At 43.0% G+C, this 16,994-nt stretch overlaps 1 protein-coding gene across 2 annotated transcripts in view; it reads left to right on the top strand.

The window, feature by feature from the left end:
- Nucleotides 1-425: 425 nt before the first annotated feature.
- Nucleotides 426-16,994, top strand: part of UBAC2 (UBA domain containing 2) — a 97,751-nt gene continuing 81,182 nt past the window's right edge. The window contains exons 1-3 of one of the 2 annotated variants that reach the window (XR_015795390.1): nucleotides 426-1,016; nucleotides 10,905-11,032; nucleotides 12,889-13,008. Coding sequence is in view for 1 of the 2 variants with exons in the window: in XM_088136495.1 (XP_087992621.1) it covers nucleotides 986-1,016; nucleotides 10,905-11,032; nucleotides 12,889-13,008 (279 nt within the window). In the remaining variant the exon portion in view is untranslated. The remainder of the gene's footprint in view (nucleotides 1,017-10,904; nucleotides 11,033-12,888; nucleotides 13,009-16,994) is intronic. The other variant, XM_088136495.1, reaches the window with a different exon arrangement.

Raw genomic sequence — 16,994 nt, 5'->3', positions numbered from 1 at the left:
ACAGATAGGACTCTCCATTTCAGCCATAAGCACACATCAGAAGGTCAGGCCGGAAGCCTCCGAGCTACATAGCCTTCACTTAACACATTAAACCCTATACAGTAGTTACAAGAGTGTTTCTCAACCTTGGCAACTTTAAGGCGGGCGGACTTCAACTCCCAGAATTCCCCAGCCAGCATAGCTGGCTGGGGAATTCTGGGAGTTGAAGTCCGCCCGCCTTAAAGTTGCCAAGGTTGAGAAACACTGCTTCACAGACCCAAACGACGGTGCAACCGTATCCTGTTCAGGTTTTCTCTGCAAGTGTCAGAGATGTCAATCAGGCCCGTGTGCAAACATGCACAGAGGTGCACCCTTAACTTCCAAGACTGCAGTTTTGCAAGCAGATGGCAGCATCCGGCTGACATGGAATGCCAAGCAGGGTCACAAGGGACGACGCTTCGAGAGTGGGATCACCAGGAAACCCGAGGCACGTAGGCTAGACGGGGAAGTCAGCAAAGCAAAACCGAAGCAACGGCCAATCCCCTCCGCAGTGCTGCCATTGCCAAGAAAGCGGTCCCGCGCGCGCGCGCCCGCAGGGTCCCCAGCAAGACTCGACGGGATGCTCCCCCGTGCGTTTCGAAGCGGGCCGGGACTCCCACTGCGCTCAGCCAGGCTGACTTCAACCTGCCCGCCCCCAAGACAGACAGGCGCCTATTTGGACGGACACGTGCCGAGCCGAGAGAAACTCCGCTTCCCCTGCGCGTCCGGGAAGGGGACGAAACAGCGGCGGCGGCTCCGGCAGGGGGCGCTGTGCGGGGTCTCCCTGCCCTGCCGGCTTTGACCCATCCCGGCCGCCTTAGTGGGAGCTCCCGGCCCGGCCGTCGCCGAGGCTGCTCGGCCTCCGGAGGGGATTCCACGGAGCGGCGGCTCCCCCGAGGACGGGAAAGAGGAGAGGCCGCGCGCGTCGCCAGGGCAACCGCTCGCTCGCCCCCCCCCGCCCGGGACCATGTTCACCAGCACGGGCTCCGGCGGGCTGTGTAAGTACCGACGCGCTTCCCTCGCCGCCCAGCGCCCGGGGGGAGGGGCCGCGCCGTGAGGGGAAAGGACGGGAGCCGAGCGGCGCGCCTAGGCGGTTCCTCGCCTTCCTCCTTAGCGCCGGGAATCCTCTCCTCCCCCTCCCTCCGCAGGGACCGAGCCTCCGGCCCGGAGCCCTCTCACAGCCCGAGCGCCGGTTCAAAGTCCGAGGCTCCGCCGTCGGCTCAGGGAACCCAAGGGCTGGGGTCGCCCCGGCTTCAGCCTGCTTCGGGAAGCCAGTCCGCGCGGGTTCTCGCGGGAGCCCGCCAACCTTGGGTCCTCTGAGCAGAGCGCAGCTCAGAGAGCCACCCGCGAGCCGGCTGCGGACCCGGGGGCGCTCCGCTGCGCGTCAGCCTCATGGGTTGCGCCACCGGGCGTGGAGAAGCACCGCCTGTAAGTTCCCTCGCCTGTTTCGAGGAGCTCTTGCTGGTCGGTTAGTTAATCCGAATTGGGGTAGAGCAGGTCTCTCTTTTTAGCCAGTCGGTGCAGCTTTACGCTTTTAGTGAGGATTTTGCTTGGTGTCTTGCCAAAGGGGAACCTTGCAAGTGCGGCAGCAGCTCCTTATCTTTTGGTTTATAATTGGATTGATACTCCATCTTTCCTCTCTTGTGACAGTCCAGGTGGCTTACAACAGGAAAAAGTGCAAAATGCAAACAGAGCACTTACTAGAACTAAAATCGATAAAAAACAGTAGATAAAAATCAAGCATCTAAATAAAGTAACAAACACTTGGTGGAAGAGATGTGGTTTTATCAACTAATTGTGAGGGTCAAGCACATCACCCGAAGACAGTGTTTCCCAACCTTAGCAACTTTAAGAGGTGTGGATTTGAACTCCCAGAATTCCCCAGCCAGCTTGCTGGCTGAAGAATTGGGGGAGTTACCTTTCCCGCCTCTTAGAGTTGCTAAGATTGAGAAACACCTACGGAGTGCATTCCACAGCTTTGGAGCCATACCTGTCCTTGCATACCAATAGTTGAATTTCCAGTATCAGGGGTATCTTCACTCTAATAACCAGGTAAGTTTTTAGTAGGAGAGATAGTCCTACTAACCACAGATAGGCAAGCCCTAACCTGCATAGTTGGGCTTTATAACAGCAGTATAGGGATACCTTTGATTGTAGCCAGTAGCCAGTTGACTGCTAGTACAGATCTTTCAGTACAGGAATCATATGCTTCCTGTATCTTGTATCAGTCAGCAACCTAGTTGTTGCGTTTTGCAACAGTTGGACTTTCTGGATCCATTTCAAGGGTAGCCCCGCGTGCATTACTGTAGTCAAGTTGGTTTGTAACAAGGGCTGGATAACTTGCTAAATCTGGCTGGCTCAGGAAAGATTGCAGTTGACACTCTGGTCATAGTTGTGTAAACACGCTTCTTGCCACAGCTGCTACTTGAAGGTCCAGTTACAGCTGGGATCAGGGAGCACATTCAAACTGCAAACTGCTTCTGCTTGGAGAGTAAAAACCCATCCAGAGTAAGTATCCCATCAATCCCAAAGTCCAACTTTTTGCTTACCATCACTACTTCTGTCTTTTTTTTCCCCCCTCGGATATAAATCCTATTGGAAAAATGTATTCTGAACAATCATGCATAGGACTGAGCCAGCAGGCATTAAAATAAAGTTTAACAGTGCAGCCTAATTAAATTGTCTAGTTACAGTTTTAACCACTGTAAGTTGCTAAGTTTGCATAAATGCATTAAATCATACACCATGGTTTAGAAACCACAGTGACAGGGTTCACAAAACATACTAAGCCAAAACCAGACTAACCATCAAAATTTAGCATGATATGCGAATCAAGTCTGTGACTACATTTCCATGACTCATTGAATGCAGTTGCGCAATGCCCTTTACTGGACCATTTCTAGGCCAACATGTTGAACAAACACAGATACCTGCCAGTTCAGGAGAGAAACTGTTCAAACCCCAGAACACATTTCCCCAATTAAACTATGTTGCAGAACCCAGAAACCTAGTAACTTCTGAGCTGGTTGTCCATTGGTCTGTTAGTTCTCCAGGTAAACAAGGCAGAAATGCAGAGTGGCTAACAATGCAAGGCATTATAATTTAAAAACAGTGGCTGAGTGCTCTGTACAAAAGGAACAGTGGTACTCATACAACATTGTAATTAGTTGAACTTAGCCATGGTCAGATGATATTTCCTTTTTGATAATTATCTTGAGCTAAAATAAACCACAGTGTTCAGATAGCAATGTGTTTAATAAAAAGAATGTTTTCATGTTTCTGCATGAAGGGTTAGTGAGTTCTACATGACTCCAGTGCTTGCTATATTGTATTTACAGTGATCTTAATCAGACCAGATTCAAAAAGCATTCATGAAGATTTGAAATAAATCTTAGTACATGATGCTAATGTGCTTTTGTAGAAAATGATTGCTGATGCAGATAACATTTTATGAGGATCCTGATTTACCATGGATTATGTTCCTATCCATGAGCAGAGCTTGCTTTAATCCTGATTTGTTGAAAAACATGCAGGAGCTTAGTTCACATATTGCACTAAGTCTGTACAAGGGCCAAACCAGAATGACTTGGTTCACGCATTGTTTTCAGGTAGAGCTTACTCATTAGCATCTGTTTAGGACTGCTGCTTTAGAACTGGTTTTCTCTGAGCCAAGTCATTCATTGGATAGCTATCTTCAGTTTGCTCTAGCACTTCTCTTTCAGTTATGCTAACATTTCTTTGCTTTGGCAAGTGTGGTAATCAATTAGCATGATAAAATGATAAAGCTTCCAGATAAGACAGAGCTGTTTCCAACAACACACTACAGTGTCTTGTAATTTATTTGGTTTTGATTTACTGTGTTGGTATGACCCAACTCTTGCGGTATATAAATGATAATTTCTGTTTTAGCATATTGTGAAAACTTTGCTAACAATAGTTCATCTCATAATCCATGATTAAACAGGGATAAGACTTAACATAAAACAGGGGTCCCCAAACTCTTCAGCTCATCATACCCTTCATGAAGTTTCAGATTGCTCATCGACCCCCAAACATTTATTACATGAAAATAATTTAATAAATACTACTTTAATTAATAGTACTATGAATAATAACAACAATAATGGATAGTCCCACTGACCCTTGGGGGTTGATACTGACTCCTTTGCGGAACCCTGATGTAAACCTTTTGCACTTCACAAAATATTTTATATCTATGCTTGTAAATGTCTATTGAACTAGACATTGGATCCTGAGAGTAATAGAATTAAAAATTATACTGTGTATACCTATGTGTATGACATTGTTCACATGATACATGGCTAATGCACCCATCAGCTTTATGGTAGAGCAAATTAAAGTTAATCCCAATATTGCGATGGCTCTCCAGGTAATGTATTGATTGCTAGTTTGAGAATCAGTATTTAGTGTGAACTCAGCAAGTGTGGTCAGACAGTGGCCTTGTTTTTCCAATATGGTTACCCAGTCAGCTCTTAACCTGATCAAATGTCCTTAGTGTGATTCTGGCACATATATCCTACTATCTAGTAAAAAATCACCATTTGGGGACTGTGTAATAAAGGAGCAGACAAAACTCAATAAACTGAGAATAAATCCAGACAAGATGGAGATCTTGTGATTGGGTGGATCTTGGGTACAAGAATTAAGAAATTTTGTCTGTTCTCAGTAGTGTTGCATTCCCTCAGAACAGTTGTATATTTTGGGGGTGCTCTTTGAAGGTCCAAGTGACTTATGTGGTCAGGAGCTCCTAATATCTGCTTCCATTGGTATACCAATGATGCCCTTTCCTGGACAAGGCACCCTGGCTACTATTATACATGCTTGGTTTACTGTAATGTAGTCTCTACAGGCCTGCCTTCATGGTTGGACTTGAAGCTGCAGCTGATGTAGAATGTACTAGTGACGTTGCTAACTAGGATGTCTAGGTTGCATATGTTACACTTCTGTTAAAGAACTATCCTGACTGCCAGTTAGCTATTGAACAAGGTTCAAGGCCTTAGCTTATGACATATAAGGATCTAACAGTTTGGAACTGGGGTAATTGATGTACCACTGTTATAAATCAGGTTAACCATGGGAGATCTTAATACAATTTTCTGTAACAGAAAACAGTTATAGAGAGAACTGTTTTCTCTGTAGTTATATCTGTGGTCTGGAATATACTTTTTGTATTCCAGTAGGTATGACAAAAAATTAGTTTCGTATGTTGGGTGACTGTACCAGACCTCTGACTTCCTAAATGAAAAGTAGAGGTAATCCTTGGGTTACAACCATTCATTCAGTGACTGTTCGAAGTTATGACGGTGCTGAACAAATGATAGTTATGACCTGTCCTCGAAGTTCCAACTGTTGCAGCACCCCCACGGTTATGTGATCAAAATTTGGGTGCTTGGCAACCAGGCCACATTTATGACCAGTTCCAGCATCCCACAGTCATGTTCTCCTGTCTTGTGCAAACTGCCTCTGCTTCAACTCTCCCCACCCGCCTATCTCTGCCCACCTCCATCACCCCCAGCTGACCTTTGCTGTGTTTTTCCTCCTGCTGTTGGCCAAGTGTTGGGTGAGGGCACAGCTTCCAACATGAGCTGCAGAGCCCACGCTGGAAGTGCTTCTGGAGAACCGGTCTGTGGGTTTCAGCATGTTGGACGTTCTGCAACCACCCTGAACAGCGCCTCCCGCACAGTTGCCACCTTTACCCGGGAGCCGCCACTGCACTCTCCACAGTCTGTGGGCTATCACTCCTCGCGTCGACAAGGGAAGATAGGACACCTCCTCCTGCACTACCACCCTGCCTCCTCCACCAGCTCCGTCCCACTGCCTCCTCCCTGGCTGTGCCTGGCAAGCTCCCTTCAGCAGACGAGGCTTTGCTGCACTCACCCAGTGCTTGGATCCCAGGCCAGCAGTGGGAGGAAGAAGACAGTGAAGGTCAGCTGGGGACAGCAAGGGTAGGCAGCGGAGTGCAGGGCAACCAAAAGGGGCAGAGACTGGGGCGGGATAGGTGGGTGTGGGGAGTTAAAGCAAAGGCAGTTCACGCAGGGCAGGAGAAGCGTAAGGTCCTAGTCTAACAACCGTGTGGGCCTCACCTAACAACTGCAATCTGGACAACTGGGTCTGCCTTCGCTAAGCAGCACAATCACATGTTTTGCTTAACGATTGCTTCACTTTGCAACAGAAATTCTGGTCCCAATTAGGGTCATAATCCGAAGGCTACCTGTAAAAGCAAAATAGAGATTGTACTGCTAGTTGAACCTTTCTACTTGAAGTTTCAGTTATTTGTCCTTCTCCTTAAAAGTACAGTAACTCTGAAGGTTCCCTACTAAAACAGGAAGGCATGCAGATTCTAGGTGTAAGCTCATGAATGGTAAGAAAATTGTAAGCAGGGTAGAAAGTAAGTGACTCTCTTTACAGTGGGGCAAAAAAGTATTTAGTCAGCCACCAATTGTGCAAGTTCTCCCACTTAAAAAGATGAGAGAGGCCTGTAATTTTCATCATAGTATACCTCAACTATGAGAGACAAAATGGGGGAAAAAATCCAGAAAATCACATTGTCTGATTTTTAAAGAATTTATTTGCAAATCATGGTGGAAAATAAGTATTTGGTCAATATCAAAAGTTCATCTCAATACTTTGTTATATATCCTTTGTTGGCAATGACAGAGGTCAAATGTTTTCTGTAAGTCTTCACAAGGTTTTCACACAGTGTTGCTGGTATTTTGGCCCATTCCTCCATGCAGATCTCCTCTAGAGCAGTGATGTTTTGGGGCTGTCGCTGGGCAACATGGACTTTCAACTCCCTCCAAAGGTTTTTCATGGGGTTGAGATCTGGAGACTGGCTAGGCCACTCCAGGACCTTGAAATGCTTCTTACGAAGCCACTCCTTCGTTGCCCAGGCGGTGTGTTTGGGATCATTGTCATGCTGAAAGACCCAGCCACGTTTCATCTTCAATGCCCTTGCTGATGGAAGGAGGTGTTCACTCAAAATCTCACGATACATGGCCCCATTCATTCTTTCCTTTACACGGATCAGTCGTCCTGGTCCCTTTGCAGAAAAACAGCCCCAAAGCATGATGTTTCCACCCCCATGCTTCACAGTAGGTATGGTGTTCTTTGGATGCAACTCAGCATTCTTTCTCCTCCAAACACAACAAGTTTAGACCAAATCATTCTACTTTGGTTTCATCTAACCATATGACATTCTCCCAATCCTCTTCTGGATCATCCAAATGCTCTCTAGCAAACTTCAGACAGGCCCAGACATGTACTGGCTTAAGCAGGGGGACACGTCTGGCACTGCAGGATTTTGAGTCCCTGGCAGCATAGTGTGTTACTGATGGTAGCCTTTGTTACTTTGGTCCCAGCTCTCTGCAGGTCATTCACTAGGTCCCCCCATGTGGTTCTGGGATTTTTGCTCACCATTCTTGTGATCATTTTGACCCCACGGGGTGAGATCTTGCATGGAGCCCCAGATCAAGGGAGATTATCAGTGGTCTTGTATGTCTTCCATTTTCTAATTATTGCTCCCACAGTTGATTTCTTCACACCAAGCTGCTTGCCTATTGCAGATTCAGTCTTCCCAGCCTGGTGCAGGTCTACAATTTTGTTTCTGGTGTCCTTCAACAGCTCTTTGGTCTTGGCCATAGTGGAGTTTGGAGTGTGACTGTTTGAGGTTGTGGACAGGTGTCTTTTATACTGATAACAAGGTCAAACAGGTGCCATTACTATAGGTAATGAGTGGAGGACAGAGGAGCCTCTTAAAGAAGTAGTTACAGGTCTGTGAGAGCCAGACATCTTGCTTGTTTGTAGGTGACCAAATACTTATTTTCCACCATGATTTGCAAATAAATTCTTTAAAAATCAGACAATGTGATTTTCTGGATTTTTTCCCCCATTTTGTCTCTCATAGTTGAGGTATACCTATGATGAAAATTACAGGCCTCTCTCATCTTTTTAAGTGGGAGAACTTGCACAATTGGTGGCTGACTAAATACTTTTTTGCCCCACTGTAACTAATAAAGTCAAGTCTATTTTGCTGACAAAGACCAAAAAATCTCCATAGCTGTGGGGGACTGTTTGCCTGTAATACTGCAGTATGAAGTATTGAATATTTTTGTTTTGAGTTAAGAACTCTTAATGTCAAAACATATTGCCATAAATAATTTTAATATTTTTTCCTCTTATAACTGCATTTATTAGACACATTGATGCATTTTTAAGACACATCATTTAAATGGCAGTATTTTTCTACCAGGCTGTAAATGTTTTATACCACTCTAGGAAATCACAATATATATTGCAACATTTCTTAAACCTTTTAAAATTGCTTGTATTCATACTTCGAAATGCTTTTTCTGAACTTGAGTTTTTGTAAGGAAAGGACAATTTGCTCTTTAATTCCATTGTTTAATTTATACAATGGAATAGTGTTACTCTAACATTGGAATTTATGCCCCTTTCTCTCATCTGTATGAGAGCTGAGCTTGAGTTATTCAGTGGGTAGATTCGGACAATTTGCTCATTCTCCAGTGATACTCTTTTAAGTAAAAATATTTTATAATAGAGTTTCTATAGAGGGACATTAGCTTTTTGTAGAGCACATGCTTTGCTTTTTAAAAGTCCTGGGAAAATGATGTCCTCCTTTGACATCTCTGGATAGAACAGGGAAAAACACTGAACTAAGAAACTAAGGTTCTGATTTGCTATAAGGCAGTTTTCTATGGCTCTAATGATCTATATTCCCTGATTCCTATTATTGAATTGTTACCTATTGTTTTCTCTCTTTTGGGAAAACCTTGCTAAATTTGTTAGTCTTTAGGATTAGCTCTCCCTAGGATTTGAGTTAAATCTTTAAAAATGCTGGGGGCATACCCACAAAAGGGCTGCTGTAAGTAGCCAAAAACTAAACATATAAGATGCAAAGCCCCAAAATGGTTACTTGGTGTGCATGGCTGGTTAGGAAAAAATATGAAGGAACACACTCATCATAAAATATTTCCTTGTATTTTGGCCTTGTGTACCCAGAAAGAAAATGAAGATAGAACAGAAAGAGAGATGATAGAGATGATATATGAGAGAAATAGGGAGGGAAAAACAGAACAAAGGTGGATGTAAGAAAGAGAAAACTAGATGAAAGAGATCGAGAATTTTAGATGATGCAGAGCCATTCTGGGAGCAAATTCTTGTGAATTATGCTTCAGATTAAAGCCTGTCTTTAATATAGTCATTAAATATTCTTGTAGTTAGTAACTTAAACAGTGCAGTCTGGAATGTTGCATACATAAGAGGTTAGAATCTGACAATCAGAATGCGAAATTGTATGCAGAATTTAGGATAAATTATTTAATAAATCTATATTTCTGTATACAAAGTGTTAACAAATATTATTTTAATAAAGTATCAGGAAGTAAAACACCAAATAAGAACCACAGTGCTGTAACAAGTACAGCATAAGATGTGCATAAATAAAGCTGTAAAATTAACCTGGAAATATTGCACATTTGATAGAAATTAATTTGAATGTCTATCGCTTTATCTCACCTTCCATACTAAGACTGTGATTAGATGTAAATCCCATGAGCCACTTTTTCTTCCCATTTAATTTAAAAACAACAGCAACTGGGGATATTCATTATATTCAAAAATGCCTCCAAGCCACATATGGGCCTTCTAGGCATTCTTAACAAATGGAAATAGTAGCTGACACCCAATGCATTGTTCAAAGGAATGCCACTTACCAAGAAAAATAATAATGAAAACAACTTAGAAGAGTGATGGGGAACGTCCAGTGCTGCTTGACAGCATAGCAGGGAACTATCCCACTGATTTTGTGACTAGGTGAGTCTTCCCTGGCAATTATTTTGTGAGAGCTCCCAAAATACACTCTCAAAATCCCAAACTCACTCATTGACCTCCAGAAGTAGCTTATTCCTGCCTTAATGACTAGTGGTATATTTGGTAGGACCATAGAGATACTGCTGCCAGATCCCTGGCCTTGCAAATAATCTGCCTCATTCTAATTACAGCATCTCAGATGGGTGGTGAGGACATTTGGGAGGAAAGGAAAAACATAGTCATACCATTCACTCCATGGTGGTAGTCCTTTATTCTCATCCATTAATTCATCCTGTGTATTTTCAGAGCTAAGTTTGATTTCACCTAACAATTCATTTATCATACAGAAAGAACAGCAAGTTCATTCTTATAGTATAACACCCTCTGATAATAAGTTTCTTCTGTTTCTACTCCGTGCACTTGTGTGCTGTTTGGCACTAGCATTTTGCACAAAAAATGTTTCTTATGCTAAGAGTGTTGGTATCATCTATCTCAAAATAACAATATTGCAAGCAATTTCTTTTCCTTTAAATCATATTTTAAAAGCACATCAGATTTTTTGTTAGCGTGCTTCACCTCCTTATAAAGCTCTAGCTTGCTTGTGTTTTTCAATCTGTTCTATTAGAGGAAAAAGAAAGCGAATTTTGTATTTTTCCAGGCCATTCCTATGGGAGAATGGAGTTTTGTTTCTCCCAGTCACTGGATTGGGAGAATCCATTCTCTGGATTCAGGCTTTCCTCAGAGAAACCCAAAATGGCACATCATTTTCTGGCTTAGTTTGAGCATTTGAAGTGAATTGGGTGGTTTCTGCACACCCCTAGTTTGTTTTGTTTTCACAACTTGAGCCAAAACTTTGGTAAAATGAGTTAGAAAGTTCTTTTAGTAGTCTAATACATTTCATTGTAATCATAAAACAAATTGATTTTAAAGTTTTTTTTAAAAAAATCATCACATAGCATGATTGTTTTTTAAACTGTTTTGAGAATTCTCACCATAACTTTATTGCATATGTGTGTGGTTTTTTTTTTCTTTTGAAGATAAAGCACCTCTGTCAAAGGGTCTTTTAATAATACCAAGCACCTTCTCACTCCTGCTGGCTCTACTCTTTCAGCATTATCAAAAGTTCTTTACATACAATCTGCAAGCAGTAAAAGAAGAATTTCAGGTAAGCAGCAGTTGATTTATAATATTGTGATATGGGGTAAGTATAAAATAGCTTTATAGGACTGATGTTCTTTAATTTTTTTTAATGTGAACTGTGGTGTGAATTTTTTGAACTTTAAATATAGAATGATGTAGACTCCATACCACAACCAATAGCAGAGCAACATTCATGTAAAACATAGATATGTGAGAAATTAGTTGTGGCTGCAGTGTGGGAAGGAGGAAGTCTCTATTTGCTTGTTAGTTTCGTTAACCCATTAGTTAGCGTGTGTTCTCTCATAACTCTCCTCATGATGACAATCGGGTAAAGTTTTGTTCAAAGGTGATGAGTTATGTCCAAAGCTTATGCTGGTAACCGTGGAGAAAAACAAGTTGTTTCCAAGTGTATTTCAGGTGAGGGGAACTTGAGTTGACAGTAGTAATACTGCTAGATGGTTTGCTTCATACATAATGCTAGACAGCACCTCCAAGCCCAGGACTCAGTCTGTGGGATATCGCATCTGAATCCATGGGGATATGATCTGCACCCCCAAATTTATATAGAGATAATAGAATTATATTAATACTTGTGACAGTGATAACTTGTCCCTTTAAAGAGAAGTCCCAAGCATTGAGAAAGTGGTTGGAAGGGTCCCTTTTAAGGTGTGAAGGGGCAAGTGGTGGGGGATTTGAGTCCTTCTACTGCCAGTTGTTGTTTATCTCTCAACAGTAGTTCTTTTTTACTTTCTTGCTCTCTTCCCAGCTGGACTTAACTTACAATGTATTGGGGTCTGGATGAAGGAAAACTGATGTATACAGAAAATGGGGGAGAAATCCTTCTTGTTTTTAAATCAGACAGAGATGTGTTCCCTTTCCCTGCTGTGAATGTAATTGAGGCAAATAAAAAAGCATAGGTCTGCTCAGCCACATATAGTATGGAGTTTAGCCTGAAATGAATATCTGATGATATGGGCACAAGGAAAAAAAGTTAACATGGGCAAAATATTTATAGCTACCTTTAGCACACTTTAATGCCTGGGTAGCTGAAGCGTGCTGACACTCCTTCATTTACTTGTGTCTTTAAATGGGGATGTAAGGTAATACTTGTTCCAACAATAGCAGTGTCCTTGCTAGAAGGATTCCTTTTGACAATTGTTAACAGCATTTTATGACCTTGTGCATTTTACACATTTCCTGTGCTATGGGCTGGTGGTTTTTGGAGTGTAGGAAGAACTTTCGTGGGTAGATGAAGTGGAACTATACCTGGAAAATGTGACTTCAGTTAACATATAATTTATAAGGTGAAAGTTGTAAAGAAAAGAACAATCTACTCATATAAGCCCTTTATTCTGGTAAAATGGCTTATGGAAAAGAGTAATTGACATTTGGAAAGTATATTTTCTGCTGTTTTTGTCATCTTTTATCATGACCCAAGCATATGTTTTGGAGTTGGCAGGAGGTGGAACCTGCCTACTGTCCCTGAAATTTTAGTGGCCCCAAAAACGGGTTAGCTGAATTTCAGTGACAAACCACCATAAACCACCACAAACCTCCCACTATTGTAGGGGAGATGGGCGGGAGAGAACACAAACAAACAAACAAACAAATAAATAAATAAGCTATTTCCTGCCATTTCATGATAGAAAAATAAACATTAGTGTTTAAACTTGTATTTAATTGTAACACTTCACTGTCTTCAGGAATACAGAAGGAAATATGTAGAAAAATTTGGCCCCGTGTCATTGCAGTATCATTCTGCCCACTGCACCTTCAGTTTTTTTAGAAGTATATCTCCCAGCTGCTAAAGTTTGCCTGCCATATATTATTTCCATAAAATACAGGGGAAAACTATAACTACTGTGTATTACTACCTTTCAGATTTGGAGGCTGCTCTGTGGGCGAACGGTGTGTCTTGATCTCAAAGACACTTTCTGCAGTAGTTTGCTTATCTACAACTTCAGGATATTTGAAAGGCGATATGGCAGTAGAAAATTTTCAGTAAGTTCAGGTTCTGGTTTTGTTCTCATGTTTCAAAAGTAATATATTTACACTCCTCACTTGTCCTTCCTTTTCCTATTCCTGTACTTAGCACAATAGGTATTCAAAAATTCGAAGGAGCCATTTTTATATTTCCACTTAGAAAATGCATCTTTCTTTAAGTAAATAAGGAAGGAAAATGATTGCTAGTTTATTAGTTCAATGAATATAATTTTAGAAGGAAAAAAAATTGTAAAATGCTTTGAACGTAGCATAGAATGTGATAGTGGAAAAGGATTCTTCTGTTTCTAAGCTTGATCAGGTTACCTCAAGTTCACCTCATGAGAAGAAATGAGTGGAGGCCCAGAGATGTGTCTTCTTGGCGGGGGCCCACACTATGGAAACCTTGCCCCTGAATTACATGATGCTGCAGTCATGCTTGCTTTTTGCAATGCAGTAAAACCAATCCTACTTTGGCATGCTCTCAGCACAGATGGTGAACCTGTGCTGCCTTTAGAAATTGTTTTTTGTAATATAATATTTGATTTTTTTTACTCTTTTTATTTGGTCTATATTGTGAACCATTCTGGGTTTGCTGACCTAATTTATTTATCTATCTAGCTATTATATTTATATAACCGCCCATCTCACACAAGGTGACTCTGGGCGGCATACAACAATTTTATAGAGCAGTATGTAGCAGCCTGAATGAATGAATGGGCATTTCTATTCTAAGGGAGCAGTTAAAGATGTACTCTGTGTGTGAGTGTATGAGTATGCACTGCAGTGTATAAATTGTTCCTTGGTTTGGTCCTGTTCTATCTTGCAGAAATCCACAAGGTGGTACCTTTAGGTATCTGTAATGAGGGTCCTGAACAGCAGGAACTTGGACAGAATTCAACTAAGCAGCTTGCTCTGAGGTTTAAGAGTTATATCCTCATCTGAGGTGTATTACTTATCTCAAGTACTGTCTCTTTGAGAATAGGTGTAAATATTCAAAAGGCCAGCCCTCATTTATTGAACTTCACACTTTATTTCTGATGTGTTTCTGTGTAGGAAAGTGTTGATACTTCCTAACAAGTAGGAAGCCTTGTTTGTGACATTGCTGTATTGTAATTGCTTCTCGTGGATTCCAGGCCCCATTTTCAGGGCCTCTAGATTATTAGGTCCTGGCCTGATATCAAAGTTTATGCAGATACTGTACTTTGTAGCTCCCTGCATGCCTCCCTGTGGCCCCCAGGCTTCTCATGTGCCTTCTTTACAGAGTGGTGCTCTGCTCATCAGTTGAAGCCAGGACTGTGACCACTGTGTAGACTGATTCCATATATTTGTTACAATTCATAAGTCAAGGTGTATGTCCCTCTTTCTTTAACTAGCAGTAAAAATACTTTAATTAGCTTTAAAAGGACTATAGTTTTAATAAATTACTATATGCAAATGGTGGATCACAAAAAAAAATTAAAGCAGCATATTATTTGTGTGTGTGTGTGTTTGTGTATTGTAGCGGCTGGATAGCGTAGTGGTTAGAACACCACCTTTGATGCAGGAGACCGGGGTTCAAATCCCAGCTGGTACCTACCGTACCAGTAGGGGTCCTTGGGCAAAGACCCCCTAATGCTTCACCTGCCTACCTCAAATATGAGAGTGACACGAACTAAGAGAGTCATGCCAGCTCAGACGTCACCCGGATTAACAAGGTCCACGTCAGATGTTGGGGAACCAGGACAATCTGATGTTAAGTGGGCTACTGGAACAAGCCATACATGGAAGAGACAAGAGAACTTGGAATTGATGGAATGCTACTACAACAGCAGACCTAATGAGAGGGGATATATGAAACGTATGAGGAAACTATGGATAGACAGAAGGCCTACATCCACACTGAGAAACAACTAGTTACCCAGCACTTCAACATAGTGAAGAGGAAGCTGCTCTCACAACTTGAGATAGACCAACTCCACATTACAGCCCGGATTCAAGCAGACCTGGAAGAACAAACAGATGTGCAGCCAACACCTGAAGCTGGAATGTCACTGCCACCCCTTCCATTACAGAGCACAGCAGCTGATATGAGGCATAAGATCATGGATAAACTAGCTACAGTCCACCCTCAAGTCCGATTACCAAGGTTCAATGGAGAAGTACCATCAGATAGTATGCTAGAAGATGCCAACAGAGCCCTCCAGACAATCCTTACTACCACCATAACTGAAACCAATGAATTGGTATATGCTACAGCTGCTGTAATCCTGGAAATGCTTGGCTACACAATCAAGAAGAACAGCAGTACATACCCACCCTGGAAAATGAGATTGGAGGCTAAGATCAAGGCAACTCGGAGAGAAGTCAATCAGCTGGTGGAACTATAGAAGCATGTGGAGATTAAGGATACAACTCGGCTACTGAAAAAATATATGGGCCTGACTCCATCTGAAGCCCTAGAGACTGCTAAACAAAGGCTCACAGCACTGGCTGCCAGGCTAAGGAGATACTAGAGAAGCAGAGGCCAAGAAAATAAATGCCCTGTTCTCCAAAGAACCATCCAAAGTGTACTCCCAACTGCAGTGCAACCACAGAGTAACAGCTGAGCCACCAGCAGCGGAAACTGAACAGTACTGGAAGAACATATGGGAGAAAGAGAAGACGCATAACACCAGTGCAAAGTGGCTGCAGGATCTGAAAGCAGACCACAGCAATCTCCCAGAACAGGAACCAGTCACCATCACAGTAGCAGACATCCAACAGCGGGTCAAGAACATGAAAAGCTGGACAGCACCTGGCCCGGACATGATCCACACCTACTGGCTAAAGAAACTAACAGCAGTGCATGAACACCTAGCAGCACAGATGAACCAACTGCTAGCAGCAGGCTAGCAGCAGGCTCCCACCCAGACTGGCTAACACAAGGAAGGACAGTGCTGATCCTGAAAGACCCTCACAAAGGAACAGCACCATCCAACTACCAGCCAATAACCTGCCTCCCCACAACATGGAAAGTTCTATCAGGCATCCTAGCTGCCAAGCTACAAGACATGGCATGGATCTGTGAATGCCTGGCACTATACAAAGTCAACAGGACACTAAGGACCTTCCTCAAGAACTCAGTGGGACTGTGGACGACAACACTGGAAGTCAACTCAAGACAGCTCGCACAAGTGGCCATCAAGTGCGGCATATACTAAGGTGATGCACTGTCCCCACTGCTGTTCTGCAGAGGCTTAAACCCCCTCAGCCAGATAATCACAAGGTCTGGATATGGGTACAAGTTCAAGAGTGGAATCACCATCAGCCACCTCCTCTACATGGATGACATCAAGCTGTATGCTAAGAGTGAACGAGACATCAACTCACTGATCCACCTGACACGGATCTACAGCGAGGACATTGGGATGTCATTCGGACTGGAGAAGTGTGGCAGGATGATAGTAAAGAGAGGGAAGGTAGTTAAGACCGATGGAATGGAACTACCAGTGGGCCACATAGCAGACATAGAGACCAGCTATAAATACCTTGGTGTCCCACAGTCACACAGGAACCATGAGGAGGAGGCAAGGAAGACAGCAACATCCAAATACCACCAAAGGATAAGACAGGTCCTGAAGAGCCAGCTCAGTGGGAAGAACAAGATCCATGCCATCAACATGTACGCCCTGCCAGTCATCAGATACCCTGCCGGTATAGTGAGCTGGCCAAAGGAAGGCATGGAGGCTGCCGATGTGAAGACCTAGAAGCTCCTCACAATGTACGGAGGCTTCCACCCCAAGTCCAACACCCAGAGACTGTACAAAGAGGGCAGGCGGGGTCTGATGAGTGTCAAAGCCACTGTCCTGGATGAAACCCAGAGTATCCAGGAGTACATCAGTAAGATGGCACCCAAAGATGAGCTGCTGAGAGAATGCCTCAGGCAGCAGCAGACATGGGAGGAAGTTCAAACGGAGGAAATACCATGGCAAGACAAGCCCCTGCGTGGGATGTACCATTGACAGATAGCTGAGGTGGCTGACATT

The sequence above is a fragment of the Python bivittatus genome, unplaced genomic scaffold, assembly GCF_059951505.1.
Source record: "Python bivittatus isolate LINGU-HERP-01145 unplaced genomic scaffold, Pbiv_v1 ctg000060_np1212, whole genome shotgun sequence".
Lineage (NCBI taxonomy): Eukaryota > Metazoa > Chordata > Lepidosauria > Squamata > Pythonidae > Python > Python bivittatus.
This window is presented reverse-complemented; position numbering and strand designations above follow the sequence as displayed.